We start from the raw sequence: 17,189 nt of genomic DNA, 5'->3' as shown, positions 1-17,189 counted from the left end.
AGCTGCTCGGGGTCAAATGCATTCTGGGGTCACTTTGCTGATTAAATAAACTTAAAGCAGATGACCTTACAAAGTTCCACTACTGTGAAAGGTTCCACCATTTCCAGTGGAATTTCCTATCTTACAGGACTGGCAGAATCTTTTAAACTGGTGGAACTTTTAAAGTGTACGCAAGGCATAAACTGGGCCAACCATGTTAATTCTGTTCTGAATGGTCATTGTTCATGCCTTCAAGACAGAGAGTCAGTTGTGTGATTGGCGTACTTTATCTGTTGTAAAGCATGTTTCAGCCTAAATCCTGAGCTGAATCACACAGCTAGAGTACGTGATGCATGTTATTCTTCTCCATTGGGGACTGAGAAGAAGAATCATTATTATTTATTATTACCGCAGTAGGTTGGGCATGGTGGCGCACGCCTGTAATCCCAGTTACTTGGGAGGCTGAGGCTGGCGGATTGCTCACAGGTTTTGAGCTGCGGTGCTCTATGGCAATCAGGTGTCCAGTGCCACTGACAGCCTGGCCAGCAGGTGGCTGAAGGACTGGCTAGAATAACACAAACAATGTGTTGTGATTGGTGCGCTCTCTCTGTGAGGGCTGATGGACCAATTGCTCAAGGGGGCAGTTGCCTTCTCACCCCTCACATGCCCCTGTACAGGCAAGGGTCTCTTGGAGCTGAGCTGTACACAGGATAGACACTTCTTGTGAATGCCTGCTTGCCCCATGATCCTCCCTCCCTGTGCTGTGGAACCACTCCAGAAACAAAGGTAGGGGCAGGATTTAAGTTGCTCACAAAGATCAACTTAAAAAACAAACGATGAGTTCTATTTCATTATCCTCAACCTATCTCACCATATGTCTTTTCATGGCACTGAAGCTTCAGATAATCAGACCACGTGGCTCAAGCACCTCATGTAGTGCTGCTGTTTGGCACAGCTACGAAAGTCACCTGGCTTCAAGTGCTAGTCCAGGTCTCTTCATCCCAAAGCTGTGAATGCTGTGGAAGTTGGTCCTGCTGAGGTGACTGAATGGATACATGTGACCCTCAGGACAATGAAAGAGTGGTTGGGGCTTTAAAGCCCCTTTCCTGTTCTCAGCTGGAAGTTGTGACAAGGATGGTGGTGTTTTAAGGAGGGAGAAACTGGGAACTCTCAGGGATTTGATAGGAGTGCTGAGACTTTTTATTGGAAAACAAATACGTAGCATTTACAAAGCATTTTATATCCCCAATCTGCTTTACGAACTTTAACTAATTAATCCTCATATAAGCCCCATGAAGTAATTAAGATTCATTATCCCCATTTTACAGAGAGAGTAGCTGAGCAGGGATGTTAAATGGCTTGCCTAGGACCATCGAGAAAGTCAGCATTAGAACTCAGCAATTTTTGGCTACCAGTCCTGTGCTCTAGCTAGCAGGCAGCTTCCTCTCACAATTACCACTGCAGTCAGCTTCCAGGACTGTTCACATAAGTAAGTGGTGGAAAGGCTTATTTTCCTGTTATAAATATATCAAAATGTAAAATCTTGAAGAAAACAGTCTGGAAATTAGCTATGGCAAAATAACAATAAATCTTTTATGAAGTCCTACTCAATGCAAGGCAATTCAGGCAGAGAATGTTTGCAGACAGTGGCAGATCAGAGAGGAATGAGGAAGCCAAGGCATCATTTGGCCTTACTGGTTTCTCTTGGCAAGTCAGTGAATTGAAGCTCTGCTCAAGGAGTGCACATATAAAAACCTTCACCTAAGTATCCAGTATTAAAGAAACAGGTCTGATACTTACCATATTGAAAGAGCAAATTCTGGGACTGAAGAGTAACTGGCCAGATAAGGACCCGTGTAACTGAATGCAAGTAAAGAGTAGTCCAGCTGAGCCTGCCCTAAAATATAAAATTAATAGCAGTGATTTTAGTCAGCCTTCGGCTTCACTTTGGACAACCACAAGCTTGATGCTTTGCTCCATCCATGATTATTCACTTTGATTTGATCATACAAAGACAATTTTCATTACGGTTTTTAAGAAAAACAAAAAACAAAAAAAAGAAGATATAAAACTGCTTCTATAGTTCTGTTCTAGAAATAGAATAGTCCTCATAGGTATCTATGTCCACTCACCCCTCCAATCCAAGCCGGCACATGACTGCCCCCTATGGAACATTCTCCTGGGCTTTTCCATCTTGCTTTATTAAAATTTTGTGCTTCTATGGTGCTTTCCCTCCAAGGATCTCAAAGTGCTTTACAAACATTTATTTATTCACCAGCTGCCCCCGGCAGTAGAGAAATATTAAGATCCCCATTCAACAGATTGGGAAACTGAGGCATAGAGAGGTTAGGTGACTTGCTCAAGATCACACAGGAAGACTGGAATGGAATGGGGAATAATATAAACCAAATTTCCTAACTTCCAACCCTTTAACCAGAAGACCATCAACTGAGCTGTCTCAAATAACAGAATTTGGTTGGGGCTGGTCCTGCTTTGAGCAGGGGGTTGGACTAGATGACCTCCTGAGGTCTCTTCCAACCCTAATATTCTATGTTTCCCACCACTTTCCCTGGGAGACTGCTCCAGTTTAATTAATCTCAGTGGTAGGAAATTTTCCCCATTATTCAGCCTATGTTTTCCTTTAATTAATTTCATCCCATTAAAGCCCTCCACTCCTGCTTTGCTGTTCACACTCCTTAAACGTTTACTGCCATATTCCCCTTTAGTTGTTGTTAACCAAGCTATACATGTATGTGTTTTTACTCCTAAATGATTATCAACTGGTTGAGTCTGTGCATAGCATACCAAATCAAATTTAAGGAAGAGTCTTTAGGCTCTTAGTCTTAAGGCTTAAGCAAAATACACCTCTCTAACTGGAGAAAGGCTGCCTTTTGCCTGCTATGTTTGCATTTTAAAGAATTTAGCTGAGCCATTCAGATTTCTATAGTTTGAAAGAATCCATTGTGAGGAAAGAGAGACTGACATCATTCTTCAAGTGATTAACTCAGCCCATGAAGTATGGTACTCCAAAGTAATATACCCAGCAATAAAACAGGGTAAGACGTGGCAAAACCAATGTTCCTTTCTACGGAGTAAGAAATATGGAGTCTTCTTAGTCAGGATAGGACAACATTAAAAACCAACTTCTTCAGATGCAGATCCCTAAAAAACCCAAATTCAATGAGAACTTCTTTGCCTACTGAGAAAATCATTGTGCATGTTTCTTTAATTGTCTTATTCAGAAGGAAAAGATCAAATATTAATACAAGGTATTTTAATCAAGCTGCTAGCACTGCTGACTCAGTCCCTGTTCCCACTGAAATCCATTGCAAACATCTCACTGACTTCCATGGGCACCGCGTAAGCCCTTAATATTGCCCTCTCATTCAGCTCTTAGCCACGCTTACAAATTCAATGGGATTGTAGTGGATCTAAGGACTGTAGATCTGGGTCTTTATTTGAAAGCAGTCCAGGGATCTTTATAGTGCTCCCTGCATCTCTCCTGTCATTAGATACCTTTCTGCCATGCTATTTTAAGAGGTTTCTGTTCTTACCAAAATGCCCTTCATGAGATGATGATTTAGTATTTATTTTAATGGAATAGGAACCAGGAAAAGAAACCCCCATCACTACCTTTTATTTCTGACCGTTTAACCAGTCCTGGAAAAGTGTAGATATAGATGACAGGATTTAGCTTCTGGTCTGAAAAAGCCACCACTTGACTTTTCCCATTCACTGCAAAGGCTCCAACGTGACCATTCTTGCACTTCAGCACTGTCTTCTTCTTTGTTTCAATGTCAACAAAAAGGATGTAGTTGCCACAGGGGTAGCAGATAGTCTTGTCATTAACAAAACCAACATTCCTGTTTGTGAATCCCTGAACCCATCTTTGGGGAAAAAACAAGGGAGCATTATACACTGGACATAAATACATTTTATTTAAAAAAACAACATGAAACAAGAGGATGGCAGCAAACGGAAATTATAGTGATCCAAGGCCTGAGACTTGCTATATTCAGTCCTGGACCCGTGTCAGAAAAACACCAGTAGGAGGGCCAGAGACAGTTTCACGATCCATAATCACAAATCATTAGAATCATAGAATCATAGAATCATAGAATATCAGGGTTGGAAGGGACCCCTGAAGGTCATCTAGTCCAACCCCCTGCTCGAAGCAGGACCAATTCCCAGTTAAATCATCCCAGCCAGGGCTTTGTCAAGCCTGACCTTAAAAACTTCCAAGGAAGGAGATTCCACCACCTCCCTAGGCAACGCATTCCAGTGTTTCACCACCCTCTTAGTGAAAAAGTTTTTCCTAATATCCAATCTAAACCTCCCCCACTGCAACTTGAGGCCATTACTCCTCGTTCTGTCATCTGCTACCATTGAGAACAGTCTAGAGCCATCCTCTTTGGAACCCCCTTTCAGGTAGTTGAAAGCAGCTATCAAATCGCCCCTCATTCTTCTCTTCTGCAGGCTAAACAATCCCAGCTCCCTCAGCCTCTCCTCATAAGTCATGTGTTCTAGACCCCTAATCATTTTTGTTGCCCTTCGCTGGACTCTCTCCAATTTATCCACATCCTTCTTGTAGTGTGGGGCCCAAAACTGGACACAGTACTCCAGATGAGGCCTCACCAATGTCGAATAGAGGGGGACGATCACGTCCCTCGATCTGCTCGCTATGCCCCTACTTATACATCCCAAAATGCCATTGGCCTTCTTGGTAACAAGGGCACACTGCTGACTCATATCCAGCTTCTCGTCCACTGTCACCCCTAGGTCCTTTTCCGCAGAACTGCTGCCTAGCCATTCGGTCCCTAGTCTGTAGCGGTGCATTGGATTCTTCCGTCCTAAGTGCAGGACCCTGCACTTATCCTTATTGAACCTCATCAGATTTCTTTTGGCCCAATCCTCCAATTTGTCTAGGTCCTTCTGTATCCTATCCCTCCCCTCCAGCGTATCTACCACTCCTCCCAGTTTAGTATCGTCCGCAAATTTGCTGAGAGTGCAATCCACACCATCCTCCAGATCATTTATGAAGATATTGAACAAAACCGGCCCCAGGACCGACCCCTGGGGCACTCCACTTGACACCGGCTGCCAACTAGACATGGAGCCATTGATCACTACCCGTTGAGCCCGACAATCTAGCCAGCTTTCTACCCACCCTATAGTGCATTCATCCAGCCCATACTTCCTTAACTTGCTGACAAGAATACTGTGGGAGACCGTGTCAAAAGCTTTGCTAAAGTCAAGAAACAATATATCCACTGCTTTCCCTTCATCCACAGAACCAGTAATCTCATGATAAAAGGCGATTAGATTAGTCAGGCATGACCTTCCCTTGGTGAATCCATGCTGGCTGTTCCTGATCACTTTCCTCTCATGCAAGTACTTCAAGATTGATTCTTTGAGGACCTGCTCCATGATTTTTCCAGGGACTGAGGTGAGGCTGACTGGCCTGTAGTTCCCAGGATCCTCCTTCTTCCCTTTTTTAAAGATTGGCACTACATTAGCCTTTTTCCAGTCATCCGGGACTTCCCCGGTTCGCCACGAGTTTTCAAAGATAATGGCCAATGGCTCTGCAATCACAGCCGCCAATTCCTTCAGCACTCTCGGATGCAACTCGTCCGGCCCCATGGACTTGTGCACGTCCAGCTTTTCTAAATAGTCCCTAACCACCTCTATCTCCACAGAGGGCTGGCCATCTCTTCCCCATTTTGTGATGCCCAGCGTAGCAGTCTGGGAGCTGACCTTGTTAGTGAAAACAGAGGCAAAAAAAGCATTGAGTACATTAGCTTTTTCCACATCCTCTGTCACTAGGTTGCCTCCCTCATTCAGTAAGGGGCCCACACTTTCCTTGGCTTTCTTCTTGTTGCCAACATACCTGAAGAAACCCTTCTTGTTACTCTTGACATCTCTCGCTAGCTGCAGCTCCAGGTGCGATTTGGCCCTCCTGATTTCATTCCTACATGCCCGAGCAATATTTTTATACTCTTCCCTGGTCATATGTCCAACCTTCCACTTCTTGTAAGCTTCTTTTTTATGTTTAAGATCCGCTAGGATTTCACCGTTAAGCCAAGCTGGTCGCCTGCCATATTTACTATTCTTTCGACTCATTGGGATGGTTTGTCCCTGTAACCTCAACAGGGATTCCTTGAAATACAGCCAGCTCTCCTGGACTCCTTTCCCCTTCAAGTTAGTCCCCCAGGGGATCCTGGCCATCCGTTCCCTGAGGGAGTCGAAGTCTGCTTTCCTGAAGTCCAGGGTCCGTATCCTGCTGCTTACCTTTCTTCCCTGCGTCAGGATCCTGAACTCAACCAACTCATGGTCACTGCCTCCCAGATTCCCATCCACTTTTGCTTCCCCCACTAATTCTACCCAGTTTGTGAGCAGCAGGTCAAGAAAAGCGCCCCCCCTAGTTGGCTCCTCTAGCACTTGCACCAGGAAATTGTCCCCTACGCTTTCCAAAAACTTCCTGGATTGTCTATGCACCGCAGTATTGCTTTCCCAGCAGATATCAGGAAAATTAAAGTCACCCATGAGAATCAGGGCATGCGATCTAGTAGCTTCCGTGAGCTGCCGGAAGAAAGCCTCATCTACCTCATCCCCCTGGTCCGGTGGTCTATAGCAGACTCCCACCACTACATCACTCTTGTTGCACACACTTCTAAACTTAATCCAGAGACACTCAGGTTTTTCTACAGTTTCGTACCGGAGCTCTGAGCAGTCATACTGCTCCCTTACATACAGTGCTACTCCCCCACCTTTTCTGCCCTGCCTGTCCTTCCTGAACAGTTTATAACCATCCATGACAGTACTCCAGTCATGTGAGTTATCCCACCAAGTCTCTGTGATTCCAATCACATCATAGTTCACATTAGAGCAGCACTTCTCAAAGCATGAGGCATGCCCCATTTGGGGAGGCATGAAAGACCAGCAAGAGGAGCTGGGACAGATGTCTGCATTTTTCTCTAGTTTCAGATTTCACTTAAAAAATCTGCCTGGTCCACACACAGCGCTTGTAACCATTTCTGTTAAGGGTGTGATTTTTCACTGAAAGAGTTATAATGGCACAGCCTCCAGTGTAGATGCAGTTATGCCAGTATAAAGGTGCCACCTTCACTGCAAAGTTTGCCGGCATGACTACGCTAGGAGTGTGGGGGGGGGGAAAAATATCACACCACAACTGACATAACTATGCTAGCAACGCCTCCCCCCTCCCCCTCCTCCCCACCCGCGTAGGCACAGCTATACCGATAGGAGTCCCTTTCCTGATATAGCTTATGTCACTCAGGGAGGCAGAGCCAGTTCTAGGTTCAGGTAAGCAGGGCAGTCTCCCTGAGTGCCAACTTCCAGGTGGCACCATACTGCTGTGCCACTCAGCTTTGTGGGGGTTGTTTTGGCTTGGCCTCTTGGGGTGAAATTTTTTCCTGCTGTGACCAGCAAAATGGCTAGGACTGCTCCTGCAGGGAAGGTCAGGACTCCTTTTATTGGTATCAGCTGCATCTCCACTAGAGGACTTGCTCTTACAGCTGTATAGGAAAAGCCTTTGTAGTTAGACTAGCTCTTACTCCCACAAGAGTCAGTTATAGTGGTATAAAGCACCTTCATCCCAGTATAACTGTGTCCACATTAGGGTGGCTATACCACTTCAACTATACCGGCATTGTTGAAGTGATGCAACTTTTGAATGCAGACAAGGCCTTAGTCTTTAGCTCTTACAATCAGAAAAAAAACCTTTAAAATTTGATCCAAGTGTAATTGACAACAATATCTGCCCGAATTTACAGACGACTTAAAACAATAGCTCTACTGCCCCATTGATTTCAATGCATGCTAACTCAAATGCCAACAATAGTTAACAGTGTAGACATTTAAAGTATTTCACAGGGTGGAGGCAGGGAAGATGCATACATTAAGATAGGTAGACCTTTAGCAACAGGTTAGGTTTATAAGGAGGATAGAATTGGTTTCATTTTCCTGAAGGGTATGTGCTTTAAAACTTTCAAAAGTTTGGGTAGCACTGTACTAAAGCTAGAAATACATACCTTATACTTGTGATCTTTATTCTTCAGCCTCTTTTGTCATAAGGTTTTGTGACAGATTGGCAGACAGGTTCCCTCACTGTCCCATTAACCCTTTGTGTAGTACCTTCCACAGTTAGCACCTTCTCTTCTTTATTCTGTGCCTAATCTCTCCCTCTCTTCTGTCCTTTTCTAAGACTTGGTCTACACTACAGTTAGGTCAACGTAAGGCAGCTTATGCTGACCTAACTCTGTAAGTGTCTACACTACAACATTGCTCCCGCCGATATAAATTGCCCACTACACTGACCTAATAACTCCACCTCCACAAGAGGTGTAGCACTTAGATCGATGTAGTTAGGGTGATGCAGTGTCTGTGTAGACACTGTGTTACTTACATCACCTGTTGGCTGTGAAACCCATTGCATGTGGCTCACAGCTCAAGCTTTTGGCACCAGGGTGGGTGGGGAGGCTCTAGCTGTCAGTGCCTTACTATGCCTTACTCTGAAACCTGTCACACAGTTAAGTTAGTGGAAGTGCTCCTGGTGAGGATGAGCACCACCAACAGAGGAGGCATTGTGTGGACATGAATCACTGCAGTAATTATTGTGGTGGCTGTATATCAATCTCACTTAGGTTGACTTAAGTTTGTAGTGTAGACAACGCCAGGGTCTTTTCTCTTAGCACTTCTGTGAATTTTTCTACTTTCTGTTTTCCTTTTCTGTAGTGTTTCTTTTGGGTGGAGGGCTCTTCTCCCCTTCCCCACATGATGGCTTTCTGTTACTCTCTGTCCCACTCACCAGAGGGCTACCTGCTCCTTGAGAAGTTCATTTGTGCTCCCCTGAGGAATCAACACATGCTCACAGATCAGCTGAGCAACATGGCATCAGAAAAGAGAAGTTAAGCTGGTAAGCTTCTTCCTGAGCCCTCTACAGATGCACCAGATTTATGGCCAGCCAGGGCAGGTTGGCAGACCTGTATGAATGCTCAGAGGACCAGTAACTCACTTTTACCCAGCACTGGTTCTGGACCAGTGATCAAAAAGAACATTTTGATGTCTGCGTAGAGAAAAAAAAAGTCTCAACATATATGCAGGCACAAAGTCACTATGATGGCAGTACATGTTATTCTTATAGAACCCACAAGTATCATAAGCCGTTTCACAATCAGACCAGTCTACAAACAAGCTCAATTTCAGGTCACAATCTGCAAACAAGCTCAATTTCAGTGGAGGGAGGTGACAGATCTGGTCAGATGAAGTGGTTTTCTGTTAGAAAATGCAGATTCAGCAAAAGCGAAACATTTCATGGCAACATGCTGTTTTCCAAAAAACTTTGTTTTTGAAAAAAAATAGAATGGAGTGTTCTGATAAGGTCTTTCCATTTTGACCTTTTCGAGACCGAATGTTATGATGTTCCATTTCAAAACTACTTCTCATTTGAATTTTTTATTTTATATAATATAAAATACATTATAATATAAAACAAGTCAAAACTGGAACAAACTATTTCAATTTTATTTAAAAGAAAAAGTTGGAATTTTGTTTCATAGAAATTTTCAATTTTTTTTGTTTTCATTCCAGTTCAGAATAGGAAAAAAAATTCAGAATCACAGATTTCTCCATGAATTGGAAAATCCCATTCCCACCCAGCTCTAGAGGTCACCTCAAGTCTTTTGAGTGATCTCAGATTGAAGGTGGGGACAGCACTGGCCAGCTTCAGAGACAGAGGAATATTACTATTTGAGGATCAGAAGGCTTGTGGTTGCAATGTGAGGCTTTTGAGAGAGAAGATGATAAAGTGTTAAATGAAGGCTTTGGATTCTTTGACCATGGGATGGTGTTCCATGAAGAAGGAGTGCTGGGCAGAGACGGGCTCCATCTTACGAAGAGAGGGAAGAGCATCTTTGCCAGCAGGCTGGCTAACCTAGTGAGGAGGGCTTTAAACTAGGTTCACCGGGGGAAGGAGACCAAAGCCCTGAGGTAAGTGGGAAAGAGGGATACCGGGAGGAAGCACAGGCAGAAATGTCTGTGAGGGGAGGGCTCCTGCCTCATACTGGGAATGAGGGGCGATCAACAGGTTATCTCAAGTGCTTATATACGAATGCACAAAGCCTTGGAAACAAGCAGGGAGAACTGGAGGTCCTGGTGATGTCAAGGAACTATGATGTGATTGGAATCACAGAGACTTGGTGGGATAACTCACATGACTGGAGTACTGTCATGGATGGTTATAAACTGTTCAGGAAGGACAGGCAGGGCAGAAAAGGTGGGGGAGTAGCACTGTATGTAAGGGAGCAGTATGACTGCTCAGAGCTCCGGTACGAAACTGTAGAAAAACCTGAGTGTCTCTGGATTAAGTTTAGAAGTGTGTGCAACAAGAGTGATGTAGTGGTGGGAGTCTGCTATAGACCACCGGACCAGGGGGATGAGGTAGATGAGGCTTTCTTCCGGCAGCTCACGGAAGCTACTAGATCGCATGCCCTGATTCTCATGGGTGACTTTAATTTTCCTGATATCTGCTGGGAAAGCAATACTGCGGTGCATAGACAATCCAGGAAGTTTTTGGAAAGCGTAGGGGACAATTTCCTGGTGCAAGTGCTAGAGGAGCCAACTAGGGGGGGCGCTTTTCTTGACCTGCTGCTCACAAACTGGGTAGAATTAGTGGGGGAAGCAAAAGTGGATGGGAATCTGGGAGGCAGTGACCATGAGTTGGTTGAGTTCAGGATCCTGACGCAGGGAAGAAAGGTAAGCAGCAGGATACGGATCCTGGACTTCAGGAAAGCAGACTTCGACTCCCTCAGGGAACGGATGGCCAGGATCCCCTGGGGGACTAACTTGAAGGGGAAAGGAGTCCAGGAGAGCTGGCTGTATTTCAAGGAATCCCTGTTGAGGTTACAGGGACAAACCATCCCAATGAGTCGAAAGAATAGTAAATATGGCAGGCGACCAGCTTGGCTTAACGGTGAAATCCTAGCGGATCTTAAACATAAAAAAGAAGCTTACAAGAAGTGGAAGGTTGGACATATGACCAGGGAAGAGTATAAAAATATTGCTCGGGCATGTAGGAATGAAATCAGGAGGGCCAAATCGCACCTGGAGCTGCAGCTAGCGAGAGATGTCAAGAGTAACAAGAAGGGTTTCTTCAGGTATGTTGGCAACAAGAAGAAAGCCAAGGAAAGTGTGGGCCCCTTACTGAATGAGGGAAGCAACCTAGTGACAGAGGATGTGGAAAAAGCTAATGTACTCAATGCTTTTTTTGCCTCTGTTTTCACTAACAAGGTCAGCTCCCAGACTGCTACGCTGGGCATCACAAAATGGGGAAGAGATGGCCAGCCCTCTGTGGAGATAGAGGTGGTTAGGGACTATTTAGAAAAGCTGGACGTGCACAAGTCCATGGGGCCGGACGAGTTGCATCCGAGAGTGCTGAAGGAATTGGCGGCTGTGATTGCAGAGCCATTGGCCATTATCTTTGAAAACTCGTGGCGAACCGGGGAAGTCCCGGATGACTGGAAAAAGGCTAATGTAGTGCCAATCTTTAAAAAAGGGAAGAAGGAGGATCCTGGGAACTACAGGCCAGTCAGCCTCACCTCAGTCCCTGGAAAAATCATGGAGCAGGTCCTCAAAGAATCAATCTTGAAGTACTTGCATGAGAGGAAAGTGATCAGGAACAGCCAGCATGGATTCACCAAGGGAAGGTCATGCCTGACTAATCTAATCGCCTTTTATCATGAGATTACTGGTTCTGTGGATGAAGGGAAAGCAGTGGATATATTGTTTCTTGACTTTAGCAAAGCTTTTGACACGGTCTCCCACAGTATTCTTGTCAGCAAGTTAAGGAAGTATGGGCTGGATGAATGCACTATAGGGTGGGTAGAAAGCTGGCTAGATTGTCGGGCTCAACGGGTAGTGATCAATGGCTCCATGTCTAGTTGGCAGCCGGTGTCAAGTGGAGTGCCCCAGGGGTCGGTCCTGGGGCCGGTTTTGTTCAATATCTTCATAAATGATCTGGAGGATGGTGTGGATTGCACTCTCAGCAAATTTGCGGACGATACTAAACTGGGAGGAGTGGTAGATACGCTGGAGGGGAGGGATAGGATACAGAAGGACCTAGACAAATTGGAGGATTGGGCCAAAAGAAATCTGATGAGGTTCAATAAGGATAAGTGCAGGGTCCTGCACTTAGGACGGAAGAATCCAATGCACCGCTACAGACTAGGGACCGAATGGCTAGGCAGCAGTTCTGCGGAAAAGGACCTAGGGGTGACAGTGGACGAGAAGCTGGATATGAGTCAGCAGTGTGCCCTTGTTACCAAGAAGGCCAATGGCATTTTGGGATGTATAAGTAGGGGCATAGCGAGCAGATCGAGGGACGTGATCGTCCCCCTCTATTCGACATTGGTGAGGCCTCATCTGGAGTACTGTGTCCAGTTTTGGGCCCCACACTACAAGAAGGATGTGGATAAATTGGAGAGAGTCCAGCGAAGGGCAACAAAAATGATTAGGGGTCTAGAACACATGACTTATGAGGAGAGGCTGAGGGAGCTGGGATTGTTTAGCCTGCAGAAGAGAAGAATGAGGGGCGATTTGATAGCTGCTTTCAACTACCTGAAAGGGGGTTCCAAAGAGGATGGCTCTAGACTGTTCTCAATGGTAGCAGATGACAGAACGAGGAGTAATGGCCTCAAGTTGCAGTGGGGGAGGTTTAGATTGGATATTAGGAAAAACTTTTTCACTAAGAGGGTGGTGAAACACTGGAATGCGTTGCCTAGGGAGGTGGTGGAATCTCCTTCCTTGGAAGTTTTTAAGGTCAGGCTTGACAAAGCCCTGGCTGGGATGATTTAACTGGGAATTGGTCCTGCTTCGAGCAGGGGGTTGGACTAGATGACCTTCAGGGGTCCCTTCCAACCCTGATATTCTATGATTCTATGATTATCTCCTCCAATAAGTGCTGAAGCTAACTGCAGGTTCTGCTTCCAAATATCAGTAATGGTAGACACGATGGCTGAGATACTCAAAACAGTAAAGGGGTTTTAAACACTTATTTTCCATTAATCAAACAGAAAATGTATGTAAATCCCTTGGAAATCTCAACCAACATACATGTGCAATAGATTAATTTGACTGTAATTCATTTTTGCACAAAGCCAAAAAGGATGTTGTGGGACTGTCATACGCTTTGAGAGGAAAAAGATTTTCATTGCACACAGGTGGGACAATTGTAGTGTCTGTGGGGATCAAAAAATCCCAAATCTCTGATCTTTAAGGGACTGGCAGAGACAGGGAGAGAGGGTGGAGGGAAGGAGATAAAGAGGTTGAGAGCCACTGGGGTGGGAAACAATGGAGTTCAGGGGATATAGAGGGATTACAGAAATTTAGGGGATTGGGGCTCAGAGGTTCTGGACAGGATGGAACTGAGGGAGGGGGACAGATTGAGTATGTGGATTCAGGGATAGGGAGGTCAGCAGGTGAGATAGGAGCTGAGGGTGAGGTGGCAGGCTCTGAGGGGTGAGGTACATGGGGGTTAATGGGCTGGGGCACATGGGAGTTATGCGTAGGGTACAGGGGGTTGAGCTGTGGGTACATGGGGTTAATGGGATGAGAGGGGCTCGTGGAATACGGGGGTTAATGAAGAGGGTCTCAGGGGTGGGGTACTTGAGGTGTAATGGGGAAGGGCTGAGGGGATTGGGTCTATAGGGGCTAATGGGGGTGTTAAAGGGTGGGGTACAGGTGGTTAACAAGGGGGCTGAGGGGCTCGGAAACAGGATAAATGGGGTGGGGCTCAGAGGCAGGTTACATGAGGATGACGAGTGGGGTGGAGCTGAGGGGTGAGATACATAGTGGTTAATGGTTTCAGAGTAGCAGCGGTGTTAGTCTGTATCCGTAAAAAGAAAAGGAGTACTTGTGGCACCTTAGAGACTAACAAATTTATTTGAGCATGAGCTTTCGTGAGCTACAGCTCACTTCATCAGATGCATTTGATTCTCAGATGGGCCAAGCACCTCTAGTTGCCATTGGCTTAGATTGGGCATTCTTTGGATACTCAGGACCTCCAAAGATCAGACCCTTCATCTCTCTGCGCCTCAGTTCTCAGTCTAAAATGGGGATGATGATGCATTCCTATCTCATGGGGTGGGCGTGGGGGATGAATATAAATTCATGCATGTCCATGAGGTACAGTACTAAGATATTACAGTGACTATATTAGTTTATAACCACTTAGGGCTTGTCTACACTTGAAATACTACAGTGGCACAGCTGCAGCTGCTATGGTGCTTCAGTGTAGACACTATCTATGCTGACGAGAGGGATTCTCCTGCCCTGGTGTAAGTAATCCTACTCCCTGAGAGGCGGTAGCTAGGTCGATGGAAGAATTCACAGGGATTTAAATTGGCTTAAGTATGCCGCTCAGAGATGTGGATTTTTCACACCTCTGAGCTCATGAAAGCTTATGCTCAAATAAATTAGTTAGTCTCTAATGTACCACAAGTACTCCTTTTCTTTTTATAGTGGTTAATGGGGTAGGGATGAGAGACTTAAGGGGTGGGATGCATGGGGTGGGACTGAGGGGCAGGGCATGTAGGTGTTAATGGGGGTTCAGGGTTGGAGCACAAGGGTGGCTTGGGGGGCAGGCTACATGAGGATCAATAGGGAACTCGGGACGCACGGTACCTGTGGGCTAATAGGAGGATGGGGGTGGGGCACATGAGAGTTCAGGGCACCTGAGGGTTAATGGGGGGCTGGGCACATGGAGGTGAACAGGGGCTGAGGGCAGAACACCTAGGGGTTAATACAGGTGGGGGCACATGGGGTTAATGGCTGGGGCTGCAGACAGGACTAATGGGGTTCTGAGGGGCTCAAGCACAGGGGGTGAATGGGGTGCTGAGGGGCTCAGGGGTGGAGGCATAGGCACCTCTGGGGGCAGGGCACATGGAGGTTGGGGGAGCTGAGGGCAGGGCACTGGAGGCACTGAGAGGTTAATTGGGCTGGGCACTGGAGGCTCAGGGAGGTACAGTACATGAGAGTTAAGGGGGTGGGGCACAGGAGGCTCAGGGAGGTACATAGGGCTAAGGGGGACTGGGAGTGGGGCACACGGGGGTTATTTGAGGGGCTCAGGCAGGCACATGGGGCTAAGGGGGACTGGGGGTGGGGCACATGGGGGCTAAGGTGGCAGGGCACAGGTGGCTCAGGGAGGCATATGGGGCTAAGGCGGACTGAGGGTGGGGCACATGGGGGCAGGACACAGATGGCTCAGGGAGGCATGTGAGGCTAAGGAGGAATGGGGGTGGGGCACATTCGGGCTAAGGCCGTTCAGCAGGACACAGGCCGTTCAGGCAGGCTCGTGGGGCTAAGGGGGCTGGGCACAGGGGGCTAAGGGGGGCACGGCCCAGGGGGCTAAGGGGGACGGGTGGGGCACAGGCAGCTCAGGCAGGCTCGTGGGGCTAAGGGGGGCTGGGGGTGGGGCACATGGGGGCTAAGGGGGCGGGGCACAGGCAGCTCAGGGAGGCACATGGGGCTAAGAGGGACTGGGGGTGGAGCACATGGGGGCTAAGGGGGCGGGACAGAGGCAGCTCAGGGAGGCACATGGGGCTAAGGGGGACTGGGGCTGGAGCACATGGGGACTAAGGGGGCAGGGCACAGGCAGCTCAGGGAGGCACGTGAGGCTAAGGGGGGGTGGGGCACATGGGAGTCAAGGGGGTAGGGCTCAGGCAGGCTCGTGGGGCTAAGGGGGGCTGGGGGTGGAGCACATGGGGGCTAAGTGGGCGGGGCACAGGCAGCCCAGCGAGGCACGTGGGGCTAAGGGGGACTGGGGGTGGAGCACATGGGAGTTAAGGGGGTGGGGCACAGGCAACTCAGCGAGGCACGTGGGGCTAAGGGGGACTGGGGGTGGAGCACATGGGAGTTAAGGGGGTGGGGCACAGGCAGCTCAGGGAGGCATGTGGGGCTAAGGGGGACTGGGGGCGGGGCTAAGGGGACGGGGCACAGGCAGCTCAGGGAGGCGCGTGGGGCACATGGGGGCTAAGGGGGCAGGACACAGGCCGTTCAGGCAGGCTCGTGGGGCTAAGGGGGGCTGGGCACAGGGGGCTAAGGGGCGGGGCTCAGGGAGGCACCTGAGTTAAGGGGGGGCTGGGCGGGGCACAGGCGGCTACGGGGGCTGTCATGGCGGGCTATGAGCGGCCTCCCCCACCTCACTTCCAGGTCGGATACGCGGCGGCCGATGTCCTCCCCATTCTCCGCGTCAGACTCCATAGCCCCCAACCCCAGCAGCACGGGCCCCGCGGCCGCACCGTTTACATAGGTCTCCTAGGAACAAGAACAGCCTCTGCCATTGGCTATTGCGGTGCTTCCCCCGTACGCCAACTTCCAAACATGTAGCTGATTGGCTAAACTCTCACTGCCGGCAGCAACCAATGAGCGATGGGTTGGCAGTTAAAGGGCCAGTGCAGTATGGGGCGGGGGAGGCCGTAGGCGGGCCCTAGTGTGGGGCCCAGAGCCCTGGGTCTTTGTCCTTTATCCCCTGCCTGGCAACTGACCCCAACATCTGCCCTCTCTGCTACCAGCCACTCCTATGGGGGCAGGGTAGCTTTGCACAGCAGCAGAGCTGAGAAATAAGGAGCTGATAGTGTAGACAAAACAGGACCAGTTTGGGTCAAAATCACTTTGAATTGTAAAAGACGGTCGATTGGAACAGAGGTCTGCCATAGATCCCCATGATCCCACTTGGGTATGGCTAGAGACTGCTCTAATAATATCAGAGCAATGAATACTATTGGGAATTGTGCCATAATGGGAGACTTTAACTTCACAGCAAATTACAGTGGTAGGGCTCTGTGATTGCTGGATCTGATACGTTTTCTTCAAATCATCACCAAACCAACAAGAAATGATGCAAGTTAGACTTGGTGTTGGTAAATAGAGAGGATATCATAAAAGAGCTGCTCATAGGAAATAATCTTGGATTAAGTGATCATGAGTTGATTCAGTTTAAATTAAATGGAAGGATAATCAAAACTTGATTAGGGTTAACCCTAACCCAAAACGTAATTATCCTCTTTTTTTTATTTGAAAAGGGCAGTCTTTGGGAAACCAAGGGAATTAGTTAAAGGTGTCAGCCATGCTGAAGAACTCAAGAACATAAATATGGAGGAGGCTTGGAATATCTTCAAATCAACTATACAAAAATG

At 47.5% G+C, this 17,189-nt stretch overlaps 1 protein-coding gene across 1 annotated transcript in view; it reads right to left on the bottom strand.

The window, feature by feature from the left end:
* The window catches only part of CFAP43 (cilia and flagella associated protein 43), a 97,207-nt gene extending 80,953 nt beyond the window's left edge, over window positions 1-16,254 (bottom strand). Inside the window, exons 1-3 of the mRNA XM_077823220.1 lie at window positions 16,193-16,254; window positions 3,613-3,866; window positions 1,780-1,876 (exon numbers count right to left, since the gene is read on the bottom strand). Of these exons, the coding sequence (XP_077679346.1) occupies window positions 1,780-1,876; window positions 3,613-3,866; window positions 16,193-16,254 (413 nt within the window). The remainder of the gene's footprint in view (window positions 1-1,779; window positions 1,877-3,612; window positions 3,867-16,192) is intronic.
* Window positions 16,255-17,189: the final 935 nt, after the last annotated feature.

This window comes from Eretmochelys imbricata, chromosome 7, assembly GCF_965152235.1.
Source record: "Eretmochelys imbricata isolate rEreImb1 chromosome 7, rEreImb1.hap1, whole genome shotgun sequence".
Lineage (NCBI taxonomy): Eukaryota > Metazoa > Chordata > Testudines > Cheloniidae > Eretmochelys > Eretmochelys imbricata.
The sequence above is the reverse complement of the archived record's forward strand: the minus strand, read 5'-3'. Positions and strand labels throughout refer to the sequence as shown.